This window comes from Megachile rotundata, chromosome 6 (assembly GCF_050947335.1).
Source record: "Megachile rotundata isolate GNS110a chromosome 6, iyMegRotu1, whole genome shotgun sequence".
Taxonomy (NCBI): domain Eukaryota; kingdom Metazoa; phylum Arthropoda; class Insecta; order Hymenoptera; family Megachilidae; genus Megachile; species Megachile rotundata.
Window position 1 is genome coordinate 9,256,922 of NC_134988.1, and position 26,531 is coordinate 9,283,452.

At 30.1% G+C, this 26,531-nt stretch overlaps 3 protein-coding genes and 2 long non-coding RNA genes across 8 annotated transcripts in view; 2 read left to right on the plus strand and 3 right to left on the minus strand.

Annotated features, from left to right (window-relative positions):
* Window positions 1-20,947, plus strand: part of LOC100878706 (uncharacterized) — a 94,760-nt gene extending 73,813 nt beyond the window's left edge. For all 3 annotated transcript variants that reach the window (XM_003703140.3, XM_012284898.2, XM_012284899.2), the window contains 3 exons: window positions 411-504; window positions 13,791-14,073; window positions 19,207-20,947. In XM_003703140.3, coding sequence (XP_003703188.1) covers window positions 411-504; window positions 13,791-14,073; window positions 19,207-19,374 — 545 coding nt within the window. In that variant the 3' untranslated portion in view covers window positions 19,375-20,947. The remainder of the gene's footprint in view (window positions 1-410; window positions 505-13,790; window positions 14,074-19,206) is intronic.
* On the minus strand, window positions 1,093-5,370 carry LOC143264587 (uncharacterized). Its single transcript, XR_013038366.1, has 2 exons — window positions 4,296-5,370; window positions 1,093-1,660 (listed from the first exon to the last, which is right to left on the minus strand). It is a non-coding gene; the product is annotated as an uncharacterized LOC143264587 (long non-coding RNA).
* On the minus strand, window positions 8,572-13,795 carry LOC105662448 (uncharacterized). Its single transcript, XR_001095965.2, has 3 exons — window positions 12,701-13,795; window positions 12,366-12,591; window positions 8,572-12,278 (listed from the first exon to the last, which is right to left on the minus strand). It is a non-coding gene; the product is annotated as an uncharacterized LOC105662448 (long non-coding RNA).
* A 497-nt stretch (window positions 20,948-21,444) lies between the features above and the next one.
* Window positions 21,445-23,136, plus strand: LOC100880715 (bolA-like protein DDB_G0274169). Of its 2 annotated transcripts, none has more exons than XM_003703158.3 (4): window positions 21,445-21,601; window positions 22,429-22,646; window positions 22,840-22,908; window positions 22,990-23,136. In XM_003703158.3, the coding sequence occupies exons 1-4, from the start codon at window positions 21,571-21,573 to the stop codon at window positions 23,065-23,067; spliced, it is 396 nt and encodes a 131-aa protein (XP_003703206.1). In that variant the 5' UTR covers window positions 21,445-21,570; the 3' UTR covers window positions 23,068-23,136. The 2 variants fall into 2 exon arrangements, with proteins under 2 accessions (XP_003703206.1, XP_076388603.1); XM_076532488.1 differs by lacking the exon at window positions 21,445-21,601 and adding an exon at window positions 21,953-22,167.
* On the minus strand, window positions 23,127-26,528 carry ash2 (set1/Ash2 histone methyltransferase complex subunit ASH2). Its single transcript, XM_003703151.3, has 11 exons — window positions 26,339-26,528; window positions 26,004-26,159; window positions 25,742-25,920; window positions 25,496-25,668; window positions 25,118-25,292; window positions 24,439-24,647; window positions 24,198-24,375; window positions 23,948-24,092; window positions 23,709-23,844; window positions 23,390-23,641; window positions 23,127-23,319 (listed from the first exon to the last, which is right to left on the minus strand). The coding sequence occupies exons 1-11, from the start codon at window positions 26,359-26,361 to the stop codon at window positions 23,215-23,217; spliced, it is 1,731 nt and encodes a 576-aa protein (XP_003703199.1). The 5' UTR covers window positions 26,362-26,528; the 3' UTR covers window positions 23,127-23,214.
* Between the last annotated feature and the right edge of the window lie 3 nt (window positions 26,529-26,531).

Genomic DNA, 26,531 nt, shown 5'->3' on the forward strand with positions numbered 1-26,531 from the left:
TAATTCAAACGATATTTGAATTGCGCGCTCGAGGGGGTCACGTGACATCCAGGACCCCTCACCTGAACCACCCAGTATTATTCAAAATTAATTCTTTATCTCGTAATAAAAACTATCATTACGTTTCGAGAAAAGTTTGTTAACAAAAATTATAATGTACTATTATCATTCTATTAATTTGATAATTTTTATTATTTGTTATAACATTAAATGTATACAATTACTTGTTATATGCCATACCATTAATAATGATTTAGTCTACTGACGGTAAAGAACGGTCAGAATCGTAATCAGCGCGTGAAAATATATGTACACGAATTATTTGATATTGCAAGACATGGAAAGAATTGAAATTTGCTGAACGACGTTGTCAGAGTATTGTAATAACATAATCTTTTTTATTTATACAGATCCTCCAGCCGACAGAGTATACATGATATGCGGGGTGCTGATCGCGCTGTTGCTGGTGGGAGTAATCATTGCTCTCGTGGCTGTAACGATCAGGTAATACTAAAAATAAACTTTTCTTTAATATTTATTTATTTATTACACTCGGAAGAACTCTATATACAAATCAAACTTATATTTTTGAATAAATTCGTTACAAAGAAATTTTAAGTTTCAAATTTTTTAGAGATTTAAAATTACTGAAAAGATTTGTTATTTTTATTAAAATATTTGTTATTTATTAACATATTTAACTTATTTTTATTTTATTGTAATTTATACATATACATACAGTATTATTGAAGTTATTTTATTTTTATAATTCAGTATTATATTTTGTACTTTCAATATGGTTGATGCTATTTTATGAAATTATCTTATTTTATTATTCAGTATTATATTTTGTACTTTTAATATGGTTAAAGTTATTTTATTTTTATAATTCAATATTATAATTTACATCTTCAACCTGACTGAAATAATTTTATTTGTATCATTCAAAATTATAGTTGTAACTTGAATACTATATTTAATAAACTATTCACCATTATAATTTATAATATTTATATTACATATATCATATAAATAATTTATTTATAATATAATATTAATTTATTTATCTTCTATAATTTTTTTTCTTGTTCAAAAAGCTAATATTTATTCAATCAACTGTTATTACAAAAACGAACATTTAATTCAAATTAATAGCTGTCTAAAGACTAATGAGATGTTTTAATGAATTATAAATTAATTTTCGATCGTGACAGGTTAATTAAATTCAAGATTAAACTTCACTTCATTTAATAAACATTAAATGAACATTAAAGAGTTAGTACATTTAACTTCATACTATTATTTATCATTTAATGATGTCATAAAGGAGAAAATTATTGCCCTAAAAAGAAGAAAATGAGCAGGTAAACAATTTCGAGAGCTTCTTCTTAAAGAACAGAACAACAAACGAAAAGGAAGCGACAGAGACGAGGAACGTTTTGTTAAATCACTTCAATTGAACGAGTTCTCACAAAGGAAGATCTGGAATTATTGAAAATAGAAAGTCTACAACTGGATGGAATTTAATGCCCGCCTCAAGCATTAATTGTAGCTTAATTGGACGTACATGAACAAATTGCGTGCATTCATCTACTAAAGTTCAATCCAATTAAGGCCACCCGTAATTTTTCTCTTGGTATTTCTTCTTCAATTGGCTCACCTGTAAATGGATTACTGTATTATTAGCATCATATCATCAATTATTCAATTTAACAGTGGGTCTATTGTAAGAACATCGATTATAAAAGATGTAACGATTAATTTTCAAATGGATGGTTAATCGCTATCTCTGATCTTTGCATAACTATTAGGAAAATTAATATCACTTTTTTTAATTGGAGTGGTGTGTATTTTTAGTTGCGGTATTTTTGGAGCGGTGATATTTATGGTTTTAGGTAACGAGATTGTAGAGATTTGTAGGTTAGGTGAGTGTTGGGGAGAGATATAAAAATTGATTTGAGGTTATGTTCGTAAGTGTCGAGGAAAAATATAAAAATAGATTTGAGATTATGTTTTTAAGTGTTGGGGAAAAATATAAAAATTGTTTTGAGGTTATGTTTATAAGTATTGAGAAAAGACATAAAAATTTATTTGAGGTTATGTTTGTAAGTGTCGAGGAAAAATGTAAAAATAGATTTGATGTTATGTTTGTAACTGTCGAGGAAAAATATAAAAATTTACTTGGGGTTATGCTAGTAAGTGTTAGTGAAAAATATAAAAATTAACTCTGAGTTATGTTTGTAAGTGTCGGGGCAAAATACAAAAATAAATTTGAGGTTATATTTATAACTGTCGAGGAAAAATATAAAAATTGACTTGGGGTTATGCTAGTAAGTGTTAGTGAAAAATATAAAAATTAACTCTGAGTTATGTTTGTAAGTGTCGAGGAAAAATGTAAAAATAGATTTGAGGTTATGTTTGCAAGTGTTGGTAAACAAATATAAAAATTAACTCTGGGTTGTGTTCGTAAGTGCAGATGCAAAATATAAAAATTGACCGGAGTCTTACTCATCTGCATCGCTATAGGAGTTCTAGGATTCGTAGTATAAATAGACTGATATAAGTACACTGATATGACTAATAAACGGTGCGTCGCCGACTCTCCAGACAGATATGACTATAGCGAAACGGTTCGAAGAAGGTTAATGCAAATTTCTCATTTTTAATATTAAAATATTGAAATACTGGGACATTTTCTGGGACGTAAAATATTCTCTTTGAGATACACAATTAAAAAAAAATTCCCATAACAAAATCTCCAAATTCTAGAGCTTGTAATAAACATCCCAAAATACTCTAATCCAAAAATCCTAAAATCTAGACACTAAAAATCCCAAATTTCTATAATCTCAAAATTCCTATGACCCATAATAAAAATTTTTAAGTAAAAGTCTCAAAATTCTATAACCCAAAAGTGTTAGAGCCCACAATAAAAATCCCAGAGCATTATAATTTCAAAACTCTAAGACTTACAATAAAAATTCCAGAGTTCTATAATCTCAAAATCCTAGTGCTTATACTAAAAATCCCAAAATCCTTGAGTTTATAACCAATATCTGATTAGCCCCAAACTTTCCAAAGCCAATCATCAGTCAAGTCAAATTAACTTGTCCAAAGCTAAGACAATAATCAGAAGCCTAATTTCTAAAATCCCAAATGTCCAGACCACAAAAGGGCCGAAAGTAACGACCGGAAGTCTGCAACTCTTAAAATCCACAGTTACCAAATCCAATTTAAGCCCTACGTAAATATACCAAGAATTGTGAACGTATCCTTATCTATGACGATGCACAGTACAAGTGAATTGATTGATAAAAACGTTAGCAAATCCCCATTTTGCGTCTTTATTTTTGTTCAATAAAACAGAGGCTACTACAGAGCGGCGTTACAATAATAATTGAAATCGAACGTCGATAAAAGTTTTTGAAAAAATCTTTGAGTAACGTCAAAAATGATTCTGTAGCAAAGAGTAGATATAACAAGAGGCGACACTAGACAAGGAAACCTCCTAGAGAGACAGAGGACCAGTTTAAATGTCCAAATCAAAAGAATCGGGGCTGCGCATGCGCACAGTGTAGAAGTATGGCGGAAAAAGAATAGTTTAAACCTGCATATTCACCAGTAATTTATTTGTAATAAATATTTTGTCATATCTCTGTAACACATTCATCTGTAGTTTCTTGTGATATATAGTTTTTCATTTTCTTACAAGTTATTTGTAATAATCATTTCCGTAATACATATTCTTCGAATATATTTTGTAGAGCAATCATTTTTGTTCTTTTCTTTTTCAACTTTTCAACGGCGTAAAATTGATAAAAATACCTCAAAAGACAATATTATATACAGAAAATTTATTACAAATATATTCCAAATTATTGGAGATTGACGTGAAAGTAGATTTGCTCGATTTAAATTTCCCGCTCGTTTGTGCAACCAATTTGAAGGGACGTTTTCGAGAGATCAAAGGTGCCGACAGAGAGAGTCGCCTCTGGTACTCTGTGACTGTACTCCGGAGTGACGTTACAACAATAACTGAAATCGAACGTCGAAAATGACCCTGTAGTAAGTTTTACGAGGTGCAAAGTAAAGGTCGCGAAACAATAGAAACGTCTGAAGCGAACTTTACGTCTTTGTTAGAACTCGCATTGGCGGACCTTAAAGAGATTATCAGCAACCGTGAATCGAATTCGAAGGTCACGCGTAAGTTCACGTGAATAAAATGAGGAAATCCGTTACAGTCTATAAAGGAATTTTCTTCTAAATCGCAATAAAGGAATTTATCGTGGATTTACCCAATTGTAAGTTTTCCTGTCGAACAGCATCGTGATTGAGATTATGCGGAAAGGTTTCTCCATACATCGAAGACCGCAATCGATAAAAATACATTTCTTCGTATTTTCGTTTGATTCACTTGAGCAAACTTCGCATTGAGATTTTATCCAGGTACACTCTCGTTGCGATACGCTTTCCATGAAAATACGCTCTATTCTTCTCTCTATGCGTTCCTCTTTCACTTTTTTTCTTTCTTTCTTTCTCATTGTTTCTGTCTGTTATCTGTCGGGTTTCTCGAAATACGATGTTCGCGATAATACAGAAATGTTTCTCGCAAAATGAGAAATATTCCAGATAGCGGATTATTAACACTTTCGCAGCTTGTAATTTTACACGTTTTGTACATCACGAGATCGATAACATATCGATCGGATCACTAATTTATTTTGCCTCTTAATTCATTTTTGTTTCGACGATTAACTTCGAAAGATCAGAAGATCTATAATATTTATATCAAGCAAAAATTGATATTAATTATCGTTTAACATTGATAATTACTTCAAAGTAGTTAAAATTAAATGGAACTTTCAAAACAACAGTTTCGAACTGTTATTTTAAAGTGCAGTTCAAATTTTATTAACAGAAAGTTAATATCTTTAAGCCCGTATCTTTAATCTATAAGTCCGTGAAAGTCGAGTTGTGAACCCCTAATCTGTGGATCAATTGCTACCATAATTCTAACAATTCTTAACGTAAATACTTTTAATATAAATCAAATAAAGGTTAAATATTGTGTGCTTCTTATTTTAAATTAAAACTGAAAAACAAATTTTATTATGGAATAGTTAGTTTCAATAATAGAAACCAAAAATATTTTGGAGACTGACATGAGGACCCCTAATCCGTAATTTAATTGTTAGAGCAATTCTACAAATTTTTAAAGTAAATACTTTCAACATAAATCAAATAAAACTTAAAAATTGTGTGCTTCTTATTTTAAATTAAAGCCAAAAAATACATTTTATTATGTAATTGTAAGTTTTAGTAATAGAAATCAAAAATTTTGTAGAAATCAAGTTGAAAACCCCTAATCTGTACATATTGAAGTTTTACCGTAATTCTAACAATTCTAACCATTTTTAAAATAAACAATACTCTCAACATACAACAATAAACCTTAAAAATATCGTATTTTTTATTTTGAGTTGAAATTGAAAAATAAATTTTATTATAGTGTCGTAAATTTCAGTAAAAGAAATAAAAAATTTAGTAGAAACCCAGTTAACTTCTTAACTTTCATAACTTCTAATCCATAGATTAATTGTTACAATAATAATTTTTAATTTGAAGTAAACAATATCTCAAATGCTTCAAATAAAATAAAACACTTCTGTAACTAAAATTTAACGAATAAAAAACATCCATCGGATGATTACTTTGTAAATAGCATAGCATTGAAAGTAATTTTCTTGCCGCAAATTCAAATTACAGACAATATTAGATTATAATGAAATTCTGCAAGGTTTGCAAGTAAAAAAACATATGAGTACGTATACCGTTAGCTTCACGCGCGGTACATCGTTTTTGTGTACACTTTTTGATTCATGGAGCTTAGACTTTTTCTAAATAACGGTTTTTTATATCGTCTGAAGGTCTTGCAGAAAAGTTGTGGAAAATATCAGATGCTGTATTACTACGTTGTAGTAGCTGTAGATTTTAAACGAAGATAATAATACCATTGATTACAATTTATAGAACGATGTATTATCATATTATCTGCAAGCATCTACAAATTTTTAAAAAATATCGTATTACGTTAACAAACGTGTACGAATTTTTGATAAACTGTTTTTGGTCAGAATTATTTTATTTATTTTATATTTTTGGTGAAAATTATATTTAAACATTACTGGGTTATTGCTTTTAAATATTGTTATATTACTATTTTTTAATTCATGTCTGAATTTTTGATAAATGTACTATTTTTGGTTAACTGAAAATTATTTTTTAACACTATTATATTACTGATTTTCAAAACTATATTAGTTCAAACACTATATTACTATTTTTGAATATGACACTATGTACAGCAATTATATGTATATTATAAATAGGTATGGTACGTAATAATCGTCTACAGATGTAAAAAAACGTACTCAGAAATTATGGATAATTACCAATATGTAAATAAACTTAAAAAACGAAGTAATAATCGCTTGAAACTCTTGGCAATCAATTACAACGCTTAGCAAGTAGAGCTACGATAATGATGAGCCTCCAATTTTAAAAAATTGTATTACTGTGATCTTGACAATGACCAACCAGACTTTTAGTAAACGTATTACTAACAAATGTAAAAAATTTACTGCTAAATAATTTACCTTGCACTCAGTTACTAGGACAATCAGTTAGATTAAACTATAAAACCAAAGGAATCAAGTAGCCATTTTGTAAGTTTGTTATTGTAAATTACAAGATTTGCTGAGTTCTTTGAAATCTATACTGATCTTCATGAAGATAAAGAATTAATATTAATTCATGTTTCATTTGTTCATTCACTAATTTTGCTGTTGACATAAATTTTTAAAAATGACTGCTAAATAACTGAGAGTAGATTCAGTCATTAGAACAATCAGTTAGATTAAACATCAAAACCAAAGGAGTCAAGTAGCCATTTTGTAAGTTTGTTATTGTAAATTACAAGATTTGCTGAGTTCTTTGAAATGTATGCTAATCTTCATGAAGATAAAGAATTAATATTAATTTATGTTTCATTTGTTCATTTACTAATTTTGCTGTTGACATAAATTTTTAAAAATGACTGCTAAATAACTGAGAGTAGATTCAGTCATTAGAACAATCAGTTAGATTAAACATCAAAACCAAAGGAGTCAAGTAGCCATTTTGTAAGTTTGTTATTGTAAGTTACAAGATTTGCTGACTTCTTTGAAATGTATGCTGATCTTCATGAAGATAAAGAATTAATATTAATTCATGTTTCATTTATTCATTCACTAATTTTGCTGTTGACATAAATTTTTAAAAATGACTGCTAAATAACTGACAGTAGATTCAGTCATTAGAACAATCAGTTAGGTTAAACATCAAAACCAAAGGAATCAAGTAGCCATTTTACAAGTTTGTTATTGTAACCTACAAAATTTATTCACTTGTTTTGAATTTGTGTATTTATTATTCAACTTCATTTTCAATTTTAAAATTTAAATTATACGCTGATAAGATTAGTGTTAATTTCAATGTATTACTACGTTGTGGAAGACCACTTATACTTAGATGTTGTGTGAAATCTGCATATAAACCAGTTACAGTCGATTAAAAAGTATATTACTACGCTAATGGTTGCGAAAATATTAATTAAGTAGATAAAGCCCGATAATGCGCTGTATAGATAGAACATTTTTCGAATAAAAGGAAAAAGAAGAAGAATGTTTACGCATAAATGTTTGTCACGTTTTATCCTTAAGATGCTAAATATTCATTTATAAACGTATAAAAAAAAAACGATTGCGATTATTGTTATCGTGCGAAACGATTGTCAAAAAGAATAATATTTATCGAGTTGGATAATCCGCGAACTACGGAAGACCAAACATGTTTTCTAGGGAATTTACCGATTTCAACGGAGCTGACTCAGCCGGCGATATCCCCCTAGTTACGCTTTGCATTTAGCAAAATTGCGTAAATTAACGTAAATTTGCGGAAAGAAAATGTTTGCGTTCGTTGTTTTCATTCGATTCGAACGTGATTTTTTTCAAAGAAGATAGATATTTTATACTTTAATTTGAACAGAGAGATACTCACGCTTATACTTGCAAAATTATGGTAATATGTTTTTAACCCGTTAACTGCGGAATTTAGTTTCAAAAAATGGCACAAAAGAGTGCTGAGTTAAAATCAAGCAACAATGTGTATTATACATCAAACGCATTGTAAATGGTCCTACTATAAATTTTTACAAAAAATGAGGAATGATTATATTTTTATTTAGCAAAAAAAAGTTAACAGTTTATTTTTGAATATGTTATTTTTAATAAAAGCTTGAAAATCGATAAAAAATAATAAAATAAATAAAAAAATAAGACAAAGTTAAAGGAGCAAAGTAATTTAGAAAATTTCAATTTAAAATTTATTTAAATGCTATTATCATTCTTATTATTATTATTATTATTATTGCTATTAGTATTGCTATTATTATTTTTATTATTTATTTATTTTCTTTGTTCAATTTACTGTAACATAAAGAGTAAATAAAACCAAATAATATTCTTACCACGTTTTATAAAATTTTCGATTTTATAAAATTTTTGTAGTCAATGATAATTTTTTATCTTACACGACGTGTATATACTACAACCATATTGTAGTAGAGATTCGACGACTACACACGTCATACACGTAATTAACTGGTCATCTTATTATTGCGAACCTTTGTGTAACACAAAAAAGATTCTTCTTGTATCTGAAAGAGCAAAGATCGAGGGATTGCTCGTCTTCAATTTTCTGACACGTTATTTTTTTCACGCTTCAAAGATAACGGTGGTTGTTGCTTAAATAAATGTTTATGCAGGGAAAAATTTATACACAGATATTTTTTATTTGTTGTTAAGCCGGTCGTTTACTTCAGTAATTTTCACTGTAGTTTAAAATGAATTTAGAATGGTATTATTATTAATAACAAATTTTGTATTCGTAGAGTCAAATAAGAGCTAATTACGATTGATAAAAAGTCAGTGATATTACTAGTCGATACCTTAATAATAAACAAGATACTGATTATGGAAAACGTAGTACTACGTCATCGATAAACAGCTGTGTACTTCGAAAAGATATGATTACTGCGACATCAATCAGTTACAAGTTATAACGAAACATGCTCTTGAGTTTGAGTATTTTTAGAATTCGCGAAGACGTAGTAGTACGTCATTAATAATTAGTCATGACTTAAATATATTTCTATGTTTAACTACGTTCACAGTCTACGCATAACAGTACGTCTGTAACTACTTATAAAATTATACGTTCTACTTATAATTTATAATAGAACGTTCTACTACGTTAGTAGCTAGAACGTACTTATTTTTATAAAAACATAACATCAATTATAATAAATTACACTACATATAACAGTACGTTTGTAACTACTTACAAATTTAGTCCTACTTACAATTTACAATAGAACGTATTACTACGTTAGTAGCTATAACATACTTATTTTTTAAAAAACATAACATCAATTAGAATAAATTACACTACATATAACAATACGTCTGTAACTACTTACAAATTTAGTCCTACTTACAATTTACAACAGAACGTATTACTACGTTAGTATTATAGCTAACATGCTTATAAATTTTATAAAAACATAAAATCAATTAGAATAATTAAAATTAAAGTATATTAAAAAATTTATTACAATAATATTTGTAAATCAATTATGAATTTTAGAGCAACGTAGTAGTACGTCAATAGAAACCTTTTTAAAAATCGTACAGCAATAAACTTCGTAAACACATAGTTTGTAGAATTATGAATTACAGGAAGACTAGTACATTTCCGTCGGTTATAAATTTTTAAATTATATATCAATGAAAACCACTTATAATGTATAAAAGAACGTAGTACTCTGGTATAAATAGAAACTCTGATATGAATTGATAGAAACGTAGAAACAATCATCAACGATCGATTACAATTTACAGAACGTACTACTACGTTATTATTAAACAATTCATTCCAAAATTATTTATTATTATTTATCCAAAAATAACGTAGTAGTACGTTAACAATCGGTTACAATTTACAGAACGTACTACTACGTTATTATTAAACAATTCATCCCAAAATTATTTATTATTATTTATCCAAAAATAACGTAGTAGTACGTTAACAATCGGTTACAATTTATAGAACGTACTACTACGTTATTATTAAACAATTCATTCCAAAATTATTTATTATTATTTATCCAAAAATAACGTAGTAGTACGTTAACAATAGGTTACAATTTATAGAACGTACTACTACGTTATTAATAAACAATTTATCCCAAAATTATTTATTATTTATCTCAAAATAACGTAGTAGTTCGTTAATAATCGGTTACACCTCATAAAACGTAGTAGCTGATGGTATCTTAATACAGAATAAAAAAGGACCTAGATAGAAAAGGATTATAATTAGCGCGATTGAAATTCACCAAATATAGAGTAGAAAGTGCTTTCGAGTACAGTAAAAGCGTGAATTGATTAAACTTGAATTCAACAGACACGATAGACGTATTAAATCTGCAGATAAAGAAGAAAGTTTCCGTACTCATAACAAGTTCATTGAATATAGAGCAATAAAAAATAATTAGTTATTAAATAAAATTATTCAACACATTATGAGCTACCCTATTTTTATTTGTATTATCTTTAATAGTACAAGATGTTACGGTAATTTTAGATTTTCTTTTTTTACAAAGTTTGTTGATTCTCTGAAAATTATATGTCCTTTTTATAAATTCCCTTCGGGAAAATCGAATTCAATTTCGACAAGCAAATCTGAAACTCGTGACTTGGTTAAATGCCAACATCTCGTTCTTTTCAGCTTTGTGTTGATTGAATCGAATTTGGCCTTCCTTGTTTGTTTAATCGCAAAATCTGATATTCTATTTTTAATGAATATTGCAGAATATTTTATACGTTCAATCGTGCTGACTTTACTTCAAGTAACGTTCAAATGAAAAAAAAGTGAATTACTAATATTAAAAATAAATTATTAAAATTATTATTAAATATTTCATTTATAATTATCTCTAAATGAAATTAGAACTTATCTAAATGAAAAATTAAGTTATTAAATTACTTCAATTAATATTGCAATAATAATTGCCTTAATTTAAATTAAAATTGCAGTTATTACAATTAATTAAAGTCATTTGCAATTAGTGTTACTAAAAAAAATTATTACATTATTAAATTTTTGCAATTAACGTTAATCAGCAATTTATATATTTCAAAACGATCCTCCAAAATTTCCCATTTTACCACATTGCATTAGGGTTATTAAAAAATAATCTTTCAAGTACCAGGTACGGCACAAAGTACATATTTAACAATATTAATTAACTTGCTCCTTACGTGGAAGCTATTGAATGAGACGGTGAGTCAAGTTTAATCGTAATACTGGGAAAACTCAAGTGATAAAATGTTGAGAGGTAATGATAGTTAATAAATGGATCCAATTAACAGACATATTACTCATTGAACTTCTTCTTCATACAGATAAATTATCTCTGATTATCAATCAATTTTATAATGATATCGAGTGATCACGTTGTCAGTGTCTGCCACGATAGCGATTTCATAACGAAATTATATCATTACAACTATTACAGTTTGATTCAAATTTAAAAAATTGAGGACCTCGCTATAGTGCAAATTATTTTCAAATAGTTTTACAACCTCACTATATCATGAGGATTATTAATATTCATATTTCTATCTTTACTTATATTTACATAAAAAATTATGTATTGAAACAATTCAGATTTGTTCTAAAACATTGTATACAAATTAAAACAATTTACAATCTCGCTATATCATAGTGCAAATTATTTTCAAATAGTTTTACGATCCCACTATATCATGGGAAGCATTAATATTTATATTTCTACGTTCACTTATATTTACATGAAAAAATATGTATTGAAATCAGATTTGTTCTAAAAGAATAAAGAAATTTCACCATACCTGATTTTTGCACGAATCAGTTATATTTAACGCGACAATTCAGGTAGTTTTGTAATATAACCACAATGTGTGTACACACCCAAGATAAGAATAGACACTAATTAAATAGATCACACGGATACACCCACCTAATTTCCCCCATTCTGTCTGGGTCTATTTACCATCAACTTAAATTTTAACGTATAAAGCACTTTCTTTGGAAGATGAAGTATCAAAACAAAAAGTATCATTCGGCTGAAGTTCACTCTGCAAAATTTTAAATTGTTTTTATTTTGTAACACTACTTTTTTGGATGGGAGCCAAGTATAAAAAAAATACGTTAACAATACTTACTCGATTTTACATGTTTTCATACAAGTGGCAAACTTAATTTTTTAGAAGTTATTTTACACCTTGTAATTGAACATACATGCTGAATAAATTGAACAAATACTCTTCAGTGCAGCGGAAAAAATTGTGTATAGGCATTTCGTGATTTTGAAATTTGCTTGCAGTTTTCATAACGCTAAGATCCGACAGTTGATTGTAACCGCTACTGCATCGAATCGTAAAAGTTTCACTTCAAAAATAAAATGATCAAATAAACACCGATAAGCAAACAAATCCATCGATACATCAATATTGTATGCTCCAAGATTATTTGTTCTTTTGTTCTAAAAAAAACTCACTTTTGGATTAACGGTAATAACAAATAAATACTGGATTTAATGGATACGCTCTAAAAGCCACATAATCATGGCCGGATTAATTACGAGCGATCAAAAGTTCATTTATCAAGGTTTTATCCAGTAACAAAACATACATAATATATATTGGCAGTTCTAACTGTATATAGTTGTACGTTGATAGTTTGGATAATGCTATTTCCAAGCGAACGTTACCGGTTTGAAAAAAGTATGCATCGTTCGCAACTGGCTTTACCAACTTTACCGGAATGACGACGAAACTGTTCAAGCAAGCGTGTACCGTTCGAATTTCACGTAACGCGTGGTCCGATTGGCCGTAGCTTCGCGCCTCCTCCAATCGCGACGCGGCACGACGGTGACGTCACATGACAGTATATAATAACGCGGCACGCCATCATCTGGCTCAGAGCTCAGTTGGCTTTGAAATGAGCGAAGCGTAGTATTGTTTCTGTGAGTTCTGGCAGCTCGCGCGCCCTTCGGCAGTGAGAGAAGCCGGGTGGTGGTTCTTCTTTTTTGATTGATCCTGCAGTTCAAAAATCCGGTGTTGCTTTACAACACGAAACTAGTCATCGTTTGTAGTGAGCACATAAGCAAGCATGCATCGTCAGTAAATAAAGAAGTAAAAAGCGAGAAAAGGTGGGCTGAAAGGAAGAATACCAAATCAATTTCCATCAAAAATTAAACAAACGTTCCCCGTGTGATATATCGGTAATTTACGACGAAGGCTTAACTGAGGATTTCGAAGAGAAAGGCATCGAGGAAAGTGAGAGATCGAAAGAGAGAGAGAACAAAGACTGACTAGAAGCAATTTTGCCCCTGAAGAGAATCATCGGCTATTTATTTTCTAAAGAGAATAATCGCGTTCTCTCGCTGTATTTGATTTACCACGTAAACCGTGAAACTTTTTTCTTCAACAAACCATCAGAATTCTCGATTCGTTCGAGAGTTCTACCATAAACAGCCTGAAAATTTCTTCGCAAGTTAAGAAGAAGCTCTCGAAGCTGTACCTGAAATACAAAAGAAAGATGGTCGGGAGCAATGGAACTATGATAGCGATTCGTCTTGTCCGTAGCAAATTGCGGAAACGAGAGGATCATTCGAACGCCGTGCATCCGGAGCCGGCTGTAGTCCAGACGGCAACGACGCCGCCGGTCTCGACGATCGTTTCGTCCTCTTATCCTGTCGAGGGTTGTTGCACGCAAACTTCCACGACTACGATGTCAACGGATCTTGGAAATACAACGACCATCGAACAGGATACCGTTTACGCTTCGGCCAATCCGACTGATCATATTGTCTGGCAGTTTCCGCCTCCTTATCCACCACCGACGCAGTATGCGCTGTACAACGACCAGGTTGGTAAACTGTATTCTTTTTCTTCTCTTTGTGTTACGCGTGAGTGCGTGCGTGTCTACTGTTCCCGAAGGATATTTCGTTAGGAGAGATAAAGACTTTTGCTGTCAATACACTATTAGTTTTTTTTATGATCATTTGGGTTAGGTTAAATATTAGTTTGTTTAGGTTAGGTTAAATAATTTTATTTGGGGTTTGGTAAATACTGTTTTGTTTGGGAAAGGTTTGATTAAATATTATTTTGTTTAGATAAGGATGAGTTAAATGTTTTATTTTGTTTAGAGTCAGTACAAAACTTCTGCACTTAGCTTTGAGTGAACATAGTCTTTTTTTACAATAAACGGTAACCCATCTGAGGGCTTTTATATTTACAATTTAATAGAAATCTTTTCTTCCGTAATTTTATATAATTTATTACAAAAATAATATTAATAGGTCTGCTTCGACCTACTATTTTGGTGTTTCCACTTTCTCTTCTAAAACCTGTGAAGTAATTTAGGTGAGAGTGTGTATGTCATGGAGTGTTTTTAAGAAAAATCTACTTCCGAGAACCGGTAGATTCTAAGGCCGTTGATGAAACAAACTTACTACATAATATTGAAGGTATAACAACGCGTTTCTCTCCTCGTGGTTGAACCACGCTACATTTTACCAGAAGTTGCAGCAACCGGTGCACAGCTAATACTACCAGATTTGACTAGTTTATTCCTTATCCAACGACTATTTGCTCATTATGATAATCGCTGATACTACTTCCTTTCAATGTGTTTTTTCCTTGTTGAATTATCATTTACTGGGTCTTTTACTAAATTGCTTGACATAACCTATTTTTACACTAAATTACAGTAAATTCTGTTTATCCTGTTGCAATTAGTATTATATTTTTAAATATATATTTATTAATAACTTAGACTATTTTTTACCTTCAATATTTTTTATTTTATCAAATTTTTGCATAAATTTTTGCTTTTAAGTGTACTACAATGTTTTTTTAAACATCTAAGTGTTCTACATTTGAGACAACTTAATAATATTAGGTTAACTCATAAAAGTAGGGTTGTAAAGTTAAGATGATTATGTTTAATCAGATTATAGTTATTCGTGAAAGTAAGATAATAGTTTTATAGTCTTGATGACCGCTAATATGAGCACAAAAGTTCGGACAAAGGCATCGATAAAAAATATCGCTCGCTTCGAAGGATAACAGGAAATTAGCTATGTTTTTAACCACGTTGACTTTGTTGTGTACGATGTATACTTCCTGCATTCCTACACTGATCGATTCGCGTAGAACTATACCTATACCATTTCTTACCCTCTTGTTACTTACTATATATAGACAGATGTATTAATCTACTAGCGTATGTTCCAATCAATACACCATTAATTAAAAAATCATGTTACAAGCATTTTAAAAACATAACAATTTTAATTATCAAGCTGTCTTTATTTAAGTTTATTAAACAGAAAATTATAAAATTATGGTTCTTAATTCTTAATTTTATAAATTATTTTATAAATCAATTTATAAAATTATTAAATTACACCAAAGTATTTTACATTAAAAATTTTACTTCACATAAAAAAAAATTATTTTTATTTCAAAAAACGTATGTTTAAAAAAAGATTAGCAGAATATTGAAATTTCAGATAACGTAACAGATAGTTATTTTTGCTGCATCTTTATTTGGAACACGTGACATCTAACATTTAATATTCTGTCTTCAAAGATACTTGTCGCTAAAATAAACACTGATTTATCTCCTCAAAATGAATTATCAGCATCATTTTAACTTTTATTCTCATTTATTAAATTTTCAAATCATTATATTCAAATATGCAGAAAATTGAGGATATTTTCAAGTAATTCCTTTACGTAACTGAGCTTGTTCCTTATCAGTCAATTTTTTTATCTGTTAATGTGATCAATCTTTTTTATTAGGGGCACAAATTGTGCGATAAAAACAAATTATAAAGTCATTTTTTATCTCCATACAGATTGCATCCATTACCATTAACTATCTTGTATATTGCAAACATTTGTGAGTTTAAATAATTTCCAATTGTTTAAGACAATCTTTTTAATTTTGTACTCTTAAAGGAAAGGGTGATCTTTTGAATTTGTTCTTCATATCAGAATAAAATTACAGTTGATTTAATATTAAAATTCACAAAATAATTTATTTACCATAACTTGGTAAAATTTCTTGTTAGATAAGTTCTTGTTAGGTAATTTATTTACTGTTAACTGTTTTTATTTTTTAAACATAACAAGGTAAAAATTACAAGTTATATATAATTTAGTAATAGTACATTTGCCACAAACAGTAGATTTTAATATTCCTGTCAATTGTTACATAATGGACATTCAGTAACTTTGACGGTAACATATATAGAGAGGAATAGCGTGTTCCGTGTATAAAGACGTATCAACGTTCCAGGATAAACCTGGTGACGGTAAGACCTTTGAAAATTGTGGTTATTAATAATAGTCGATGGCGCTATCGATCCTCCAAGGACGAGGCATACGAGCAGACGGCCTGGCAAACGAGTTGTAAGGTCGAGGCTCACTACGAGGCTTGCCGCCAGAAAAATCCCAAACAATCGGCAACGTTGCCACTTCACCGAAGCTTTGTTGCCGTTACGTTAACACCACCGTATGTTTCAGTTTCATGCTCCACTTACCGACACGAATCTTTACCGCATTTTCCATTATTATACATCTGCTAGTTTTTCAACTATTCTTATCACAAGTAGTTCTATTGCGTGTACGAACCTTTTCTAGAACGGGATATAAGTGTATTCCGTATTTAGTCACGTTACGAGTTCCGATTCTGGAATCGGTTCGCCAATCTTGATTATTACCATTTATAAACCTTGTTACGTTTATTATCTACGTCATCGACGCTATACCGGGTGTTCATAGATATGACGTTCGTTAAAACTGGCACGAGGTGACTAGTCTTGTGCGGAAGTACGATAAGATGCTCTTTCTTACGTTTCGATACGTCACAATATGATTAATTCTTACCGATTCTATCGATTTCCTGCTAGAGGTGCTGTTTTCGAGATCTCGCGACACTTGACGGTATGACGAAATGGGGACTGTTTGAATTTCAACTTAACCTAGGCGCGAAATTTTATCGTTCAAATCTATTTATTCTTGTTCGAACTTGAAACGAGTTCTTACCTCAAGGAAGTTCGGCTTCGAGTTTCGAACAAGAATAGATTCGAATGATAAAGTTACAGGGTAAGTTAAGTTAGGTTAGGTTTGAAGTTCGAACGAGAAATTTCGATAAAACACGTGTTGTATTTTACTTCGATCTTATACTCGATTTAATACTTTCGGTAAATCGAATTATATGTGTTATGTTATTTTTATATGTATTAAATTATGTATTATAGTTTACTTCAATCTTTTTATTTTATTTCGATCTTACACTTGATTTAATACTTTCGATAAATTGAATTATATGTATTATATTATTTTTACATATATTAAATTATGTATTATATTGTACTTCAATCTTTTTTAATTGATGTGTCGAATTATATAGCTTGAAACTCAAACAAGAATTTATAAATCGATAAAAAATTATATATTATATTTTACTTCGATCTTTTTTTTCAGCAATTGTATCGAATTATATCGATAGTTTGAAATCCAAACGCTGCAATAGATTTAAATAAAATAACGTGGTATTTTTAATTCGATCACTCTTGAAATATAGATATACAATAATAACAGCACCTCTTCCGTATATAACGAATCTTATTTCGAAAAGTATAAAATTAGAAATGTTGGTGACGGGTTGCCTCCATTTTTTTATAGGTTATGTAACCAATACGTGGAAACGGCCGAATATTTCAATTTGTAACTATAATTACTGACGTCATCGCGTTACGTGGTACAGTTTTAGTCATACTTCGCAATATTTCAAGCTGATTCTAGTATTTTAAACATTCTAGAACACAACTGTGGCGCCGTTAAAGCGTTAACGATCGAGCACGCTGTATCGCGTGATTATGCTATACGAACCGCAACGGCACGTCTGACATATCGCGAAAGACGCTATATTTGGTGTTTTGAATGTATAGGCACATCTAAAAACCTGCTTTCACCCCTCGTGCCGTCTCTAAATTTAACGTGGGTGGGCGTCTAACGACCGTTTGCCAAGCGGCCAGATTTTGGTACAGGGTGCAGCTGTCTGGTAGTCGACAAAATAATGCGTCTCTCCTTGACGATATTGGCAATATTCCTGTAATTTTGTTATGGTATTTCGCGGGAAACACGTCCAAACGTATTTTCAATCCCTGGCCTTTACTCCGCTCCCCTTCCACCGCCACCTAAGGTCCCTGACTGACTTCAATATCTTCAAACTTCAGTTTGCACGTCTAACATTTCATGAACTATACGATTAGAAACCTGTATGCCATCGGTCGTTGAATTCGAAGTCGGCCAGTCGGAGTCCTTCCTTTGTCCGAGTCCCTTTCTAAATTCCGGTTAACAAGGATCCTGTCTCTTTTCTGTTCATGTATCATCTATCACGGTCACATCCACTTCTGTTCAACGGTTTTCGTGTTTGTTCATATTCTGTCTCTTTCTCGCTCTTTGGCCCCTGGTGGTCGGTTTCGTAACGTCGCGCCCGGATACACCAAGCGTCGTATCCTGCTTTTTCAGTCGAGTCAACGTATTCTATGCCTCGTAGATCACTTCGTGTGATCGTATTATATTGTAAAAGTCTTCATTTGTTTCTTTTCACGGCACCTTATCACTGCGAACACGTGCGGTTCGAATTTACGGATGATTTATGAACTAACCGTTCTACACGTTTTTGTAATTTGCTTCTTATGTAAGTGTCGAACAAAAGACAAATACACGAAACAATTTTACGAGCAAGTTATAAAATAATTGAAATTAAATTACGAATGAATAAAAGCGGTATTAAATTTCTTTTGTACCGTAAGTTTTCTGAGGGTCACCTTAAATTCTACACTGATTGCAAGCTGTGTCGGCACAAAGATTATCAACGGTCAATCACGCCAATTCTCGAAAGTAGTTTTCCAATTGCAAATGTAAATTCGTGATGCGTAGTTGCGATTGTGTATAAATAACCTCGTGTGTTGTATTTCAGGATACCCTTGTGCACGCATTACCGTCGGATAGGTCTGGATTCGCGAAGGGCTTTCGTAAGAATATCGGGGGGCGCTGGCGCCGCTTGGTAAAAAGGAAGCCGGAGTCGGAGACTTGTGCCATTCCTCCTGAACTAAAGGATCAGCTAAAGACAATCTATGTATATTGACATCCAGCGTCATTGTATATATCGTTGTCTGTATCTGCGAACCTTCCACTTAGTAATCGACGCTCTCCTGCTTGTAAGATAGGGATTGTATAAATAGAAAAAGAAGAAAACTTGTATTTTAGCGTAAACGAAGGAGCGATAGGGGTTCGAATAATGAGGTAGTTTCGTATAAAATAGAAAACAAATTATGAAAGAAATTGATAAGGTCCATATCTATTTCGAGACATATCAAAAAGTGCCTAAAAATATTTTCTGTACGAATTAAAAATAACTCGATACCCTGATCTTCAATATTTTTGTGATAACATATAGAGCCACTGTTAAGATAATTTTGTATCATACACACACAGACACACCGTGAACCATGTATATCGAAAGCGTAAGCTGATGAATCGAAAAGAAAATCTTCTTTGAATATGCGAAAGGTTAGGAGTTACTAGGCTTCGATGCGCAGGGCAATGGCGTCAAAAAATCCTTATGAGACTGAAACGTAACGAGTACGACAACACGAGTTACCTCGTAGCTTTTCTGTACGTTTTTACATGATTAATGGTGAGAAATCATTTCGAATCGCTAGTATTAATGTATACCTGAGAATATACAACCGTAGGAGCTGCCTTCCTTAGGGTTTTTTCTCTTTTACATCATTTCCTTACTGGCAGCTTAGTTGTATGTGTAAATAGATGTATAAAGCAATGAAAGTATATGAACTACTTATAATTATTCTTATGATGGCCGACCGTTAAAGTAAAATACCGCTATTCTTTTCAAAGGAAAATGCGGGAAAACGATGCTGATACGAATACGCATTCGCGAGCAGAATCATTTCCTTAAATTTAAAAGTGGAAATGATGTAGTATTTTGTAGATACTTGTAACTTAGGCCAATTTAAGATTCTCGACATCATTCAACAGCTCATATTGAGCTCATAATTACGTACATACTGATATGATATTTTAATTTCATTATACTGAGCAATACTTTTATTTTCGGAACGTGGTGATAATTTGATCGAATTAAATTGTTAAAAATAAACTTATTTAATGATGGAACTACGTTTTATTTTAGTCAAATTATTTGTTTTTGTATTAAACGTACATTTTGTGCTTGTAAATTTATGCAATTACGGTTAAATTAATATTTATAAGCAGAACAACGGTAAAATGAAAGTAATGATAATAATGAACGCAGGGAAAATTATTTCAACAAATTATAGCAATATTTTATTGTACGCTAAAAACTACATCACCTTTTCTCGTATAGCCCAACTTTTTACTTCTTTACTAGAAATGTTGTAAAATGTAAATATGTTATGATATTGTTTGTTTATCGCCAATGTGATGACACAATATTTTAACGGGATAAGAAAAAAAATATTTTAAGAGTTAATAATGTGCCTACAACCGTGTATAATAAAATAATGTTTTTATAGATGAAATATTGATGGAAGTTGGAGTCCATCACCTAGTCACTTGATATTGTTCAAAACTTAATAATTTTCTGGCGCAGTTTGAATTTTTCCTTATAAGTATCTGTCTGAACACAATATTAAATAAAGCATTCAAAGGATGAATTCTGTATTATTTTATTTAAAAACAAACTTCTCCTTTATCCATAAGAAAAATTAGTTAAAGCTAAAAGTATTGATTTAGTTGAAATATTCAAGATTTTTCTTTCCTCTATTCCCCTCCTTACAAATCACAAAAACTAATGTCGTTAGAGATTAGAGAGATTTTCTTCTTTTTACGTTCTTTTTACAAAACAATAATTAATAATTGGTCTATAATGAAGACCGTAGTCATTTATTCAAATTTTGGCGCGCAATTTAGGTCATAAATTTAAATATTCACAAAATAAAAGTTAATGTTACTATATTCGCAAAAATATACAAAGTTGTATTATATTGTATTGTATTAATTTGTATTAAATAATGATACGAAACGCATTTCAAATTTACATTTTTTTTATGCATAATTCTATTATTCAGTATATAACCTATATAAACATAATCATATCCTCACTTTTTTATAAAAATTGAAATAAATTTTGAAATTTAGTAGCAAACTAAAGTATTCAATATTTTTAGAACAAAAGAAACTGCGCAATGTTATAATTGTTGTCATATGACCAAACTTACATTTCCAATTATACATTCTCAAATAATTTATTTGTAAATAATATAATATAATTTAATAAATGTATAAGACTGTCGTAACAATAGGAAAAAGTGAGTAATTACTTTTTATGTCGTAAATCCTGCAATCTTTATGATATCAAGTTTTACAGGTTAGGTTAACATATAGGTTAGGTTTTATTTTACTATCTGTATTAATGTATCATAATTTATTTGTATACTAATTATATTATGACTATTAAAGTTTAAAGAGACAAATGGCATAATATTTTTTTATGTTGATACTATTTTTCCTTTTTAATATTAAATTTTATAGGTTAAGTTTTATCATTATTCAAATTGAAGAAACGCAACTTATACGTTTCTGAATAACTCTTTGTTTAATTTAATGATATATTGTTTATTTTGTTTCTATATAATGTTTTATTCTGAATACAAATAATAATATAAAATTTTCTAATCTCTTATAGCAGAAAGTAAAAGCTACTGTTTACTTTTTGATATAGTTTCCTTCCGATACGTTTAATACATCGTTTTGTTAACATTTGTATGTTCTTATGATAGGATAACATGGCATTAATTGTTCAAAATGAGCCATGCTAGGAACTTGAGTAGTATTCTTATCATAAAAATATTTTAGTCTTCCATATACTCTATCTGTAAATATTGTTACTCGCAATTACAATTAGAAAGCATAAATATTTAGCATAGTAAATTGATTTGACAGAATAATTTTTGATAATATGTAAATGTACAATTCCATATTAATCAAATTGATATGCATGTTTCATGCTCAGCCTGAAAAAAATTTTGTAAAAATATTGGAGCATTTTGTTCTTATTTAAATGATCAATATATTATATGCTCTAGATTGTATATGACTTCATTTTATAAATATAAAACATTTATGCTATTTACAGGGTATGCAAAAGCAGTGGTATTTTTACAAAAAATGAGTACTATAGCAACAAATAATCCAGTAGAACATTCAATAAGAACAAAACTAACAAATTCTTTAAATCCATCTCATATTGAAATAATAAATGAATCATATATGCACAATGTTCCTAAAGGATCTGAAACTCATTTTAAAGTAATTGTTGTATCTGACAAGTTTGTGGACAAACCTCTTCTCAAGGTAAGAATTTGCAACATCATTGTTCTAAATTAATTTAGTCTAATTTTAAAGTTATACTAGTATTTATCTTTTATATAAGAGATTTTATCATTGCAAAGTATTTGTTCAAAAGAACGAATAGGTTAAACTAAGTATAACTAGTCAGTATTTATTCTTAGTATTAAGTAGTAAAACTTTAACATTTTCCATTTAGCGCCATCAAATGGTAAATGAATTATTGCAAGAAGAACTGGAGGGCAGCGTACACGCGTTGTCGATTGTAGTAAGTTTTATAAAAATAGTTTAAACAAAGTTAATAGAACGAAATTAAAAATTAAATCTTTCTAATTGTTTATTTATAAAGGCAAAGACACCTACTCAATGGGAAGACAATAGTAAAGTAACTCCAAGTCCAGCTTGTCGAGGTGGTTTTGGAAAATAGATCGAATTATCTTGTGTTAATCAAATTTCTTAAAACGAATAAATGAAACTCAAATGATATAATTGTAAATTGTTGAACTTAGTACGTGATGATCAATATATTTAATCAAAAATAAAAATGAATTCGAAAATAAAAAATACATTAATGTCATAAAGCAAAAGTATCCAGTCTTAATTTCCCTTCGTTTTCGGTGAAATAAAGCATATCAGCCATACATTGTTCCGCTATTGTTTCTTCCGCTCTGTCATGCATCTATGAAATATAAATAATTTATAAATTTGATACATAGATATATCTTTAATTTTATTACCATTGTACATACCCCTCTGAAAGCAATATTTGAAGGCGGATACTTAAAATTTGGCCCAAAATTCACAGAAACTGTAGCACTTTTATGAATTGAGATAGTAGGATAGTAGGCCCCTTTATTAATATCAATAAAAGCTTCTCCTTGATTTACTCCATTTTTGTAAAATATAATTTTACTTCCTTCCAGCGGTCTCAAAGCCTTAAGCGCTTCAGGTACTTGATCTTTCTCTTCATAGTAAAGATGACTTTTAAATTTAACTAAGGGCTGTTATATAAACATTAATTAAAAGACAATACAAAAATAATGTACATTGATTCGAATTTCTACTTACTCGATCCTTATAAGTATTTGGTAAATGTGATGCATCATGTGTATCAGGTAGAAGTATTAGAAAACCTAAAGTGTCACCCTCTCCATAACCATTGCTATAGTGTTTGCCTCTACTTTCATGAAATCGCGTACCCTTTCTGCCAACAGTAACATTATCTATTTATTTCTTAACGGTAGCAAAATCAACATTAAATACATATTGATTTAGTTATTCTATTATAATGTTTTAGTTCATTGTACCTAGATCTCCAAGAGTATCCAAATTTGTCATAACCAAGTGGAGCCTGTAGGTTAGCATATTCTTGACCCCAGCCTAGTCTAGTAGCCGATCCTTCGGGCATTTCTTCAATAGTAGCTTCCCAATACCATGTTCCTCTACTTACATCTGAAAAGCATCATATGTTATTAATATAAAAATTGTAAGAACGCAATTTAATCTAGTTATAAGATGTTTAATGTATGTTCATTAACTTAATTGATTCCCACATACTGTGAGTTGCTCTGACCATGCAATAGCCTTTTTCCCCAGTGACTGCCAATCTGTCCTCAGAAACTTTGAGTTGTGGAGCCCGATTGTGTAAAGCAAGCAAAACTGTACTTGGACTTAGAGCCCTATACAACCAACCAGGGATAGGTTTTCCAGCCCAATCACTACTTTCATCAAATTCCTATGAAAAGACATTATATGTTACATGATGAATTTGTAACTAAAAAGTAATATAGCACTGTACCTGTCTAAAAGGTGCATGGGGATCTGGTTCAGCAAGGATATATCTGTAACCGTCCTTATTAAAAGGATGTTCTAGAGGATATCCATGAGCAGGTAATTTAGGAGCTGTCATATCCGAACCTCTACCCTTTTTCCCAGGACCCGTACCCGCTCCTTCTCCAGGAAATTTGCGTTTCGCATTGCGACCGCGAAGGCCTCCACTGAGTGGCACTAAATATTCCATAATTACACTTATAAAACTGACTCTACAATATCAACTTTAATGGTTCACACTTTCATTATTGAAAGAGTAAACTAGCTTACTATAACAAAGTAGAATGATGTGTAAATTTGATTAATAAGTTTTCTCTGTATTGAGTTAATGATAAATCATAATACAGAATTTATTAAGAAAGAAAATGTATTAAAGTTATAGGCATTATGATCAAACAAGCAGTATGATATCGTACTGATTCATTTCTTGATAAGATAAGGAATAACTAAAAGAAAAAGATTTCTCTACCAAGAGCCAAAAGATAAAAGGAGATACAAATATATAACTTTCTTGCATATCTGCAAACATGACTACTTCCCATTTATATGTCATCAAAGAACAATAAAATTATAATTATTATTTCTTAACAATATGTAAATTTTGAACTTATTTCTTACTATAGATTTCATATTGTAGTTATACTTACTAACATGTTGAACACCCATTTCAGTTACTTTTAAATGGCCACCTTTAATCATTGCTTCATAGTTAGGTTTTATTGTTTGAAGATCAGAACATGTAAGTCCAAATAATTGACCTTCCAAAGCACTGTCATCAATAGTGAACAGTGATCCAACATCTTTTAATAGGGCCCTATGTATCTGCATTAACATAATTATTATGCTTATATTAAAAATAATTTTTAAGTGATACATTTTCAAAAAAAATATTTTATTAAACAGAAAAATACATAAAAAATTGAAAGACTGTGGTCTACAACTTAACTGTACAACTTATACTTATTTACATCAAACTGTATGTGGGCAGTTACATATTAGTAACAGTATAAAAACTAGTGATTTACCGTCGCATGCCAGGATTGAGTAACTCTGCGTGGCATAGTAGTCATACTGTCCCAATGACATTCAATGAAAGGAATAATGTCTTTGTCCTTATGAAAAAGTGTTTTCTGTTCATTTTCTTTCTGAGACATTTGTAGTAAGTTTGCTATTGCCGTTACACACATTTGTGGAAATGCTAAAACAATAAGAATTGTATAAATTTTCTTTCATCGTTTCACATAAGTATAAGTTATCAAACATATTCTTACGTGCTTGATTCTTCTTGAAACTTTCTAAACCCGTAGGGGAACAATTTTTGCACATGAATATATAATTCATCATAAAGGGTACCAATTTACCCAATTGATAACCGATACAAGATTCGTGGAACCATCTCGAGCAGCTAGCACATAGTAATTCTATAATATTTAGATTTCTGTCCTTGCCACTGAAAAATTATGCAAGTTTGTAACATTTTGCTTTAATTATTTGTATACATTATACGTATAGATATACAAATTTTAATGTTACCAATAACAATTGCTATTTTCATTATTATTCGTTCGACCATTAGGTTTTTCAATAGCATCCTCCTGTTTATGTTTTTGTTTACTTTTATCATCTTGTTTTATTTTTATCTTATCTTCCATGGATTCAATTTGCGCCACTTCTGTTTTATCGATTGGACTAAAAGAATTTATTTATTTTGAAATATAATTTATGGTATGGGAATAATACATAACCTTAAAACAGGAACTATAATAATATCATTATAACATAAAGTATTTAGCAAACAGATATAGAAAAAGGTTCATGACGATTTGCGTAAATATAATTTTATACGTATATATGGATTTTATAAATACCTCTCAATTTTTTCTTCTGACATTTTGATTCTCCTGTTATTTTTAAATTATACCACCTCTTTCTACTTCCTTTTATCTCAAATTTTAAATTATATTGTCATACAGCAGTATTTCTAACAATTGTAAACAATAACACATATTTTATTTACTAGAACGTACTGTGCAAAACTCGATTCATCACTACATATCGATT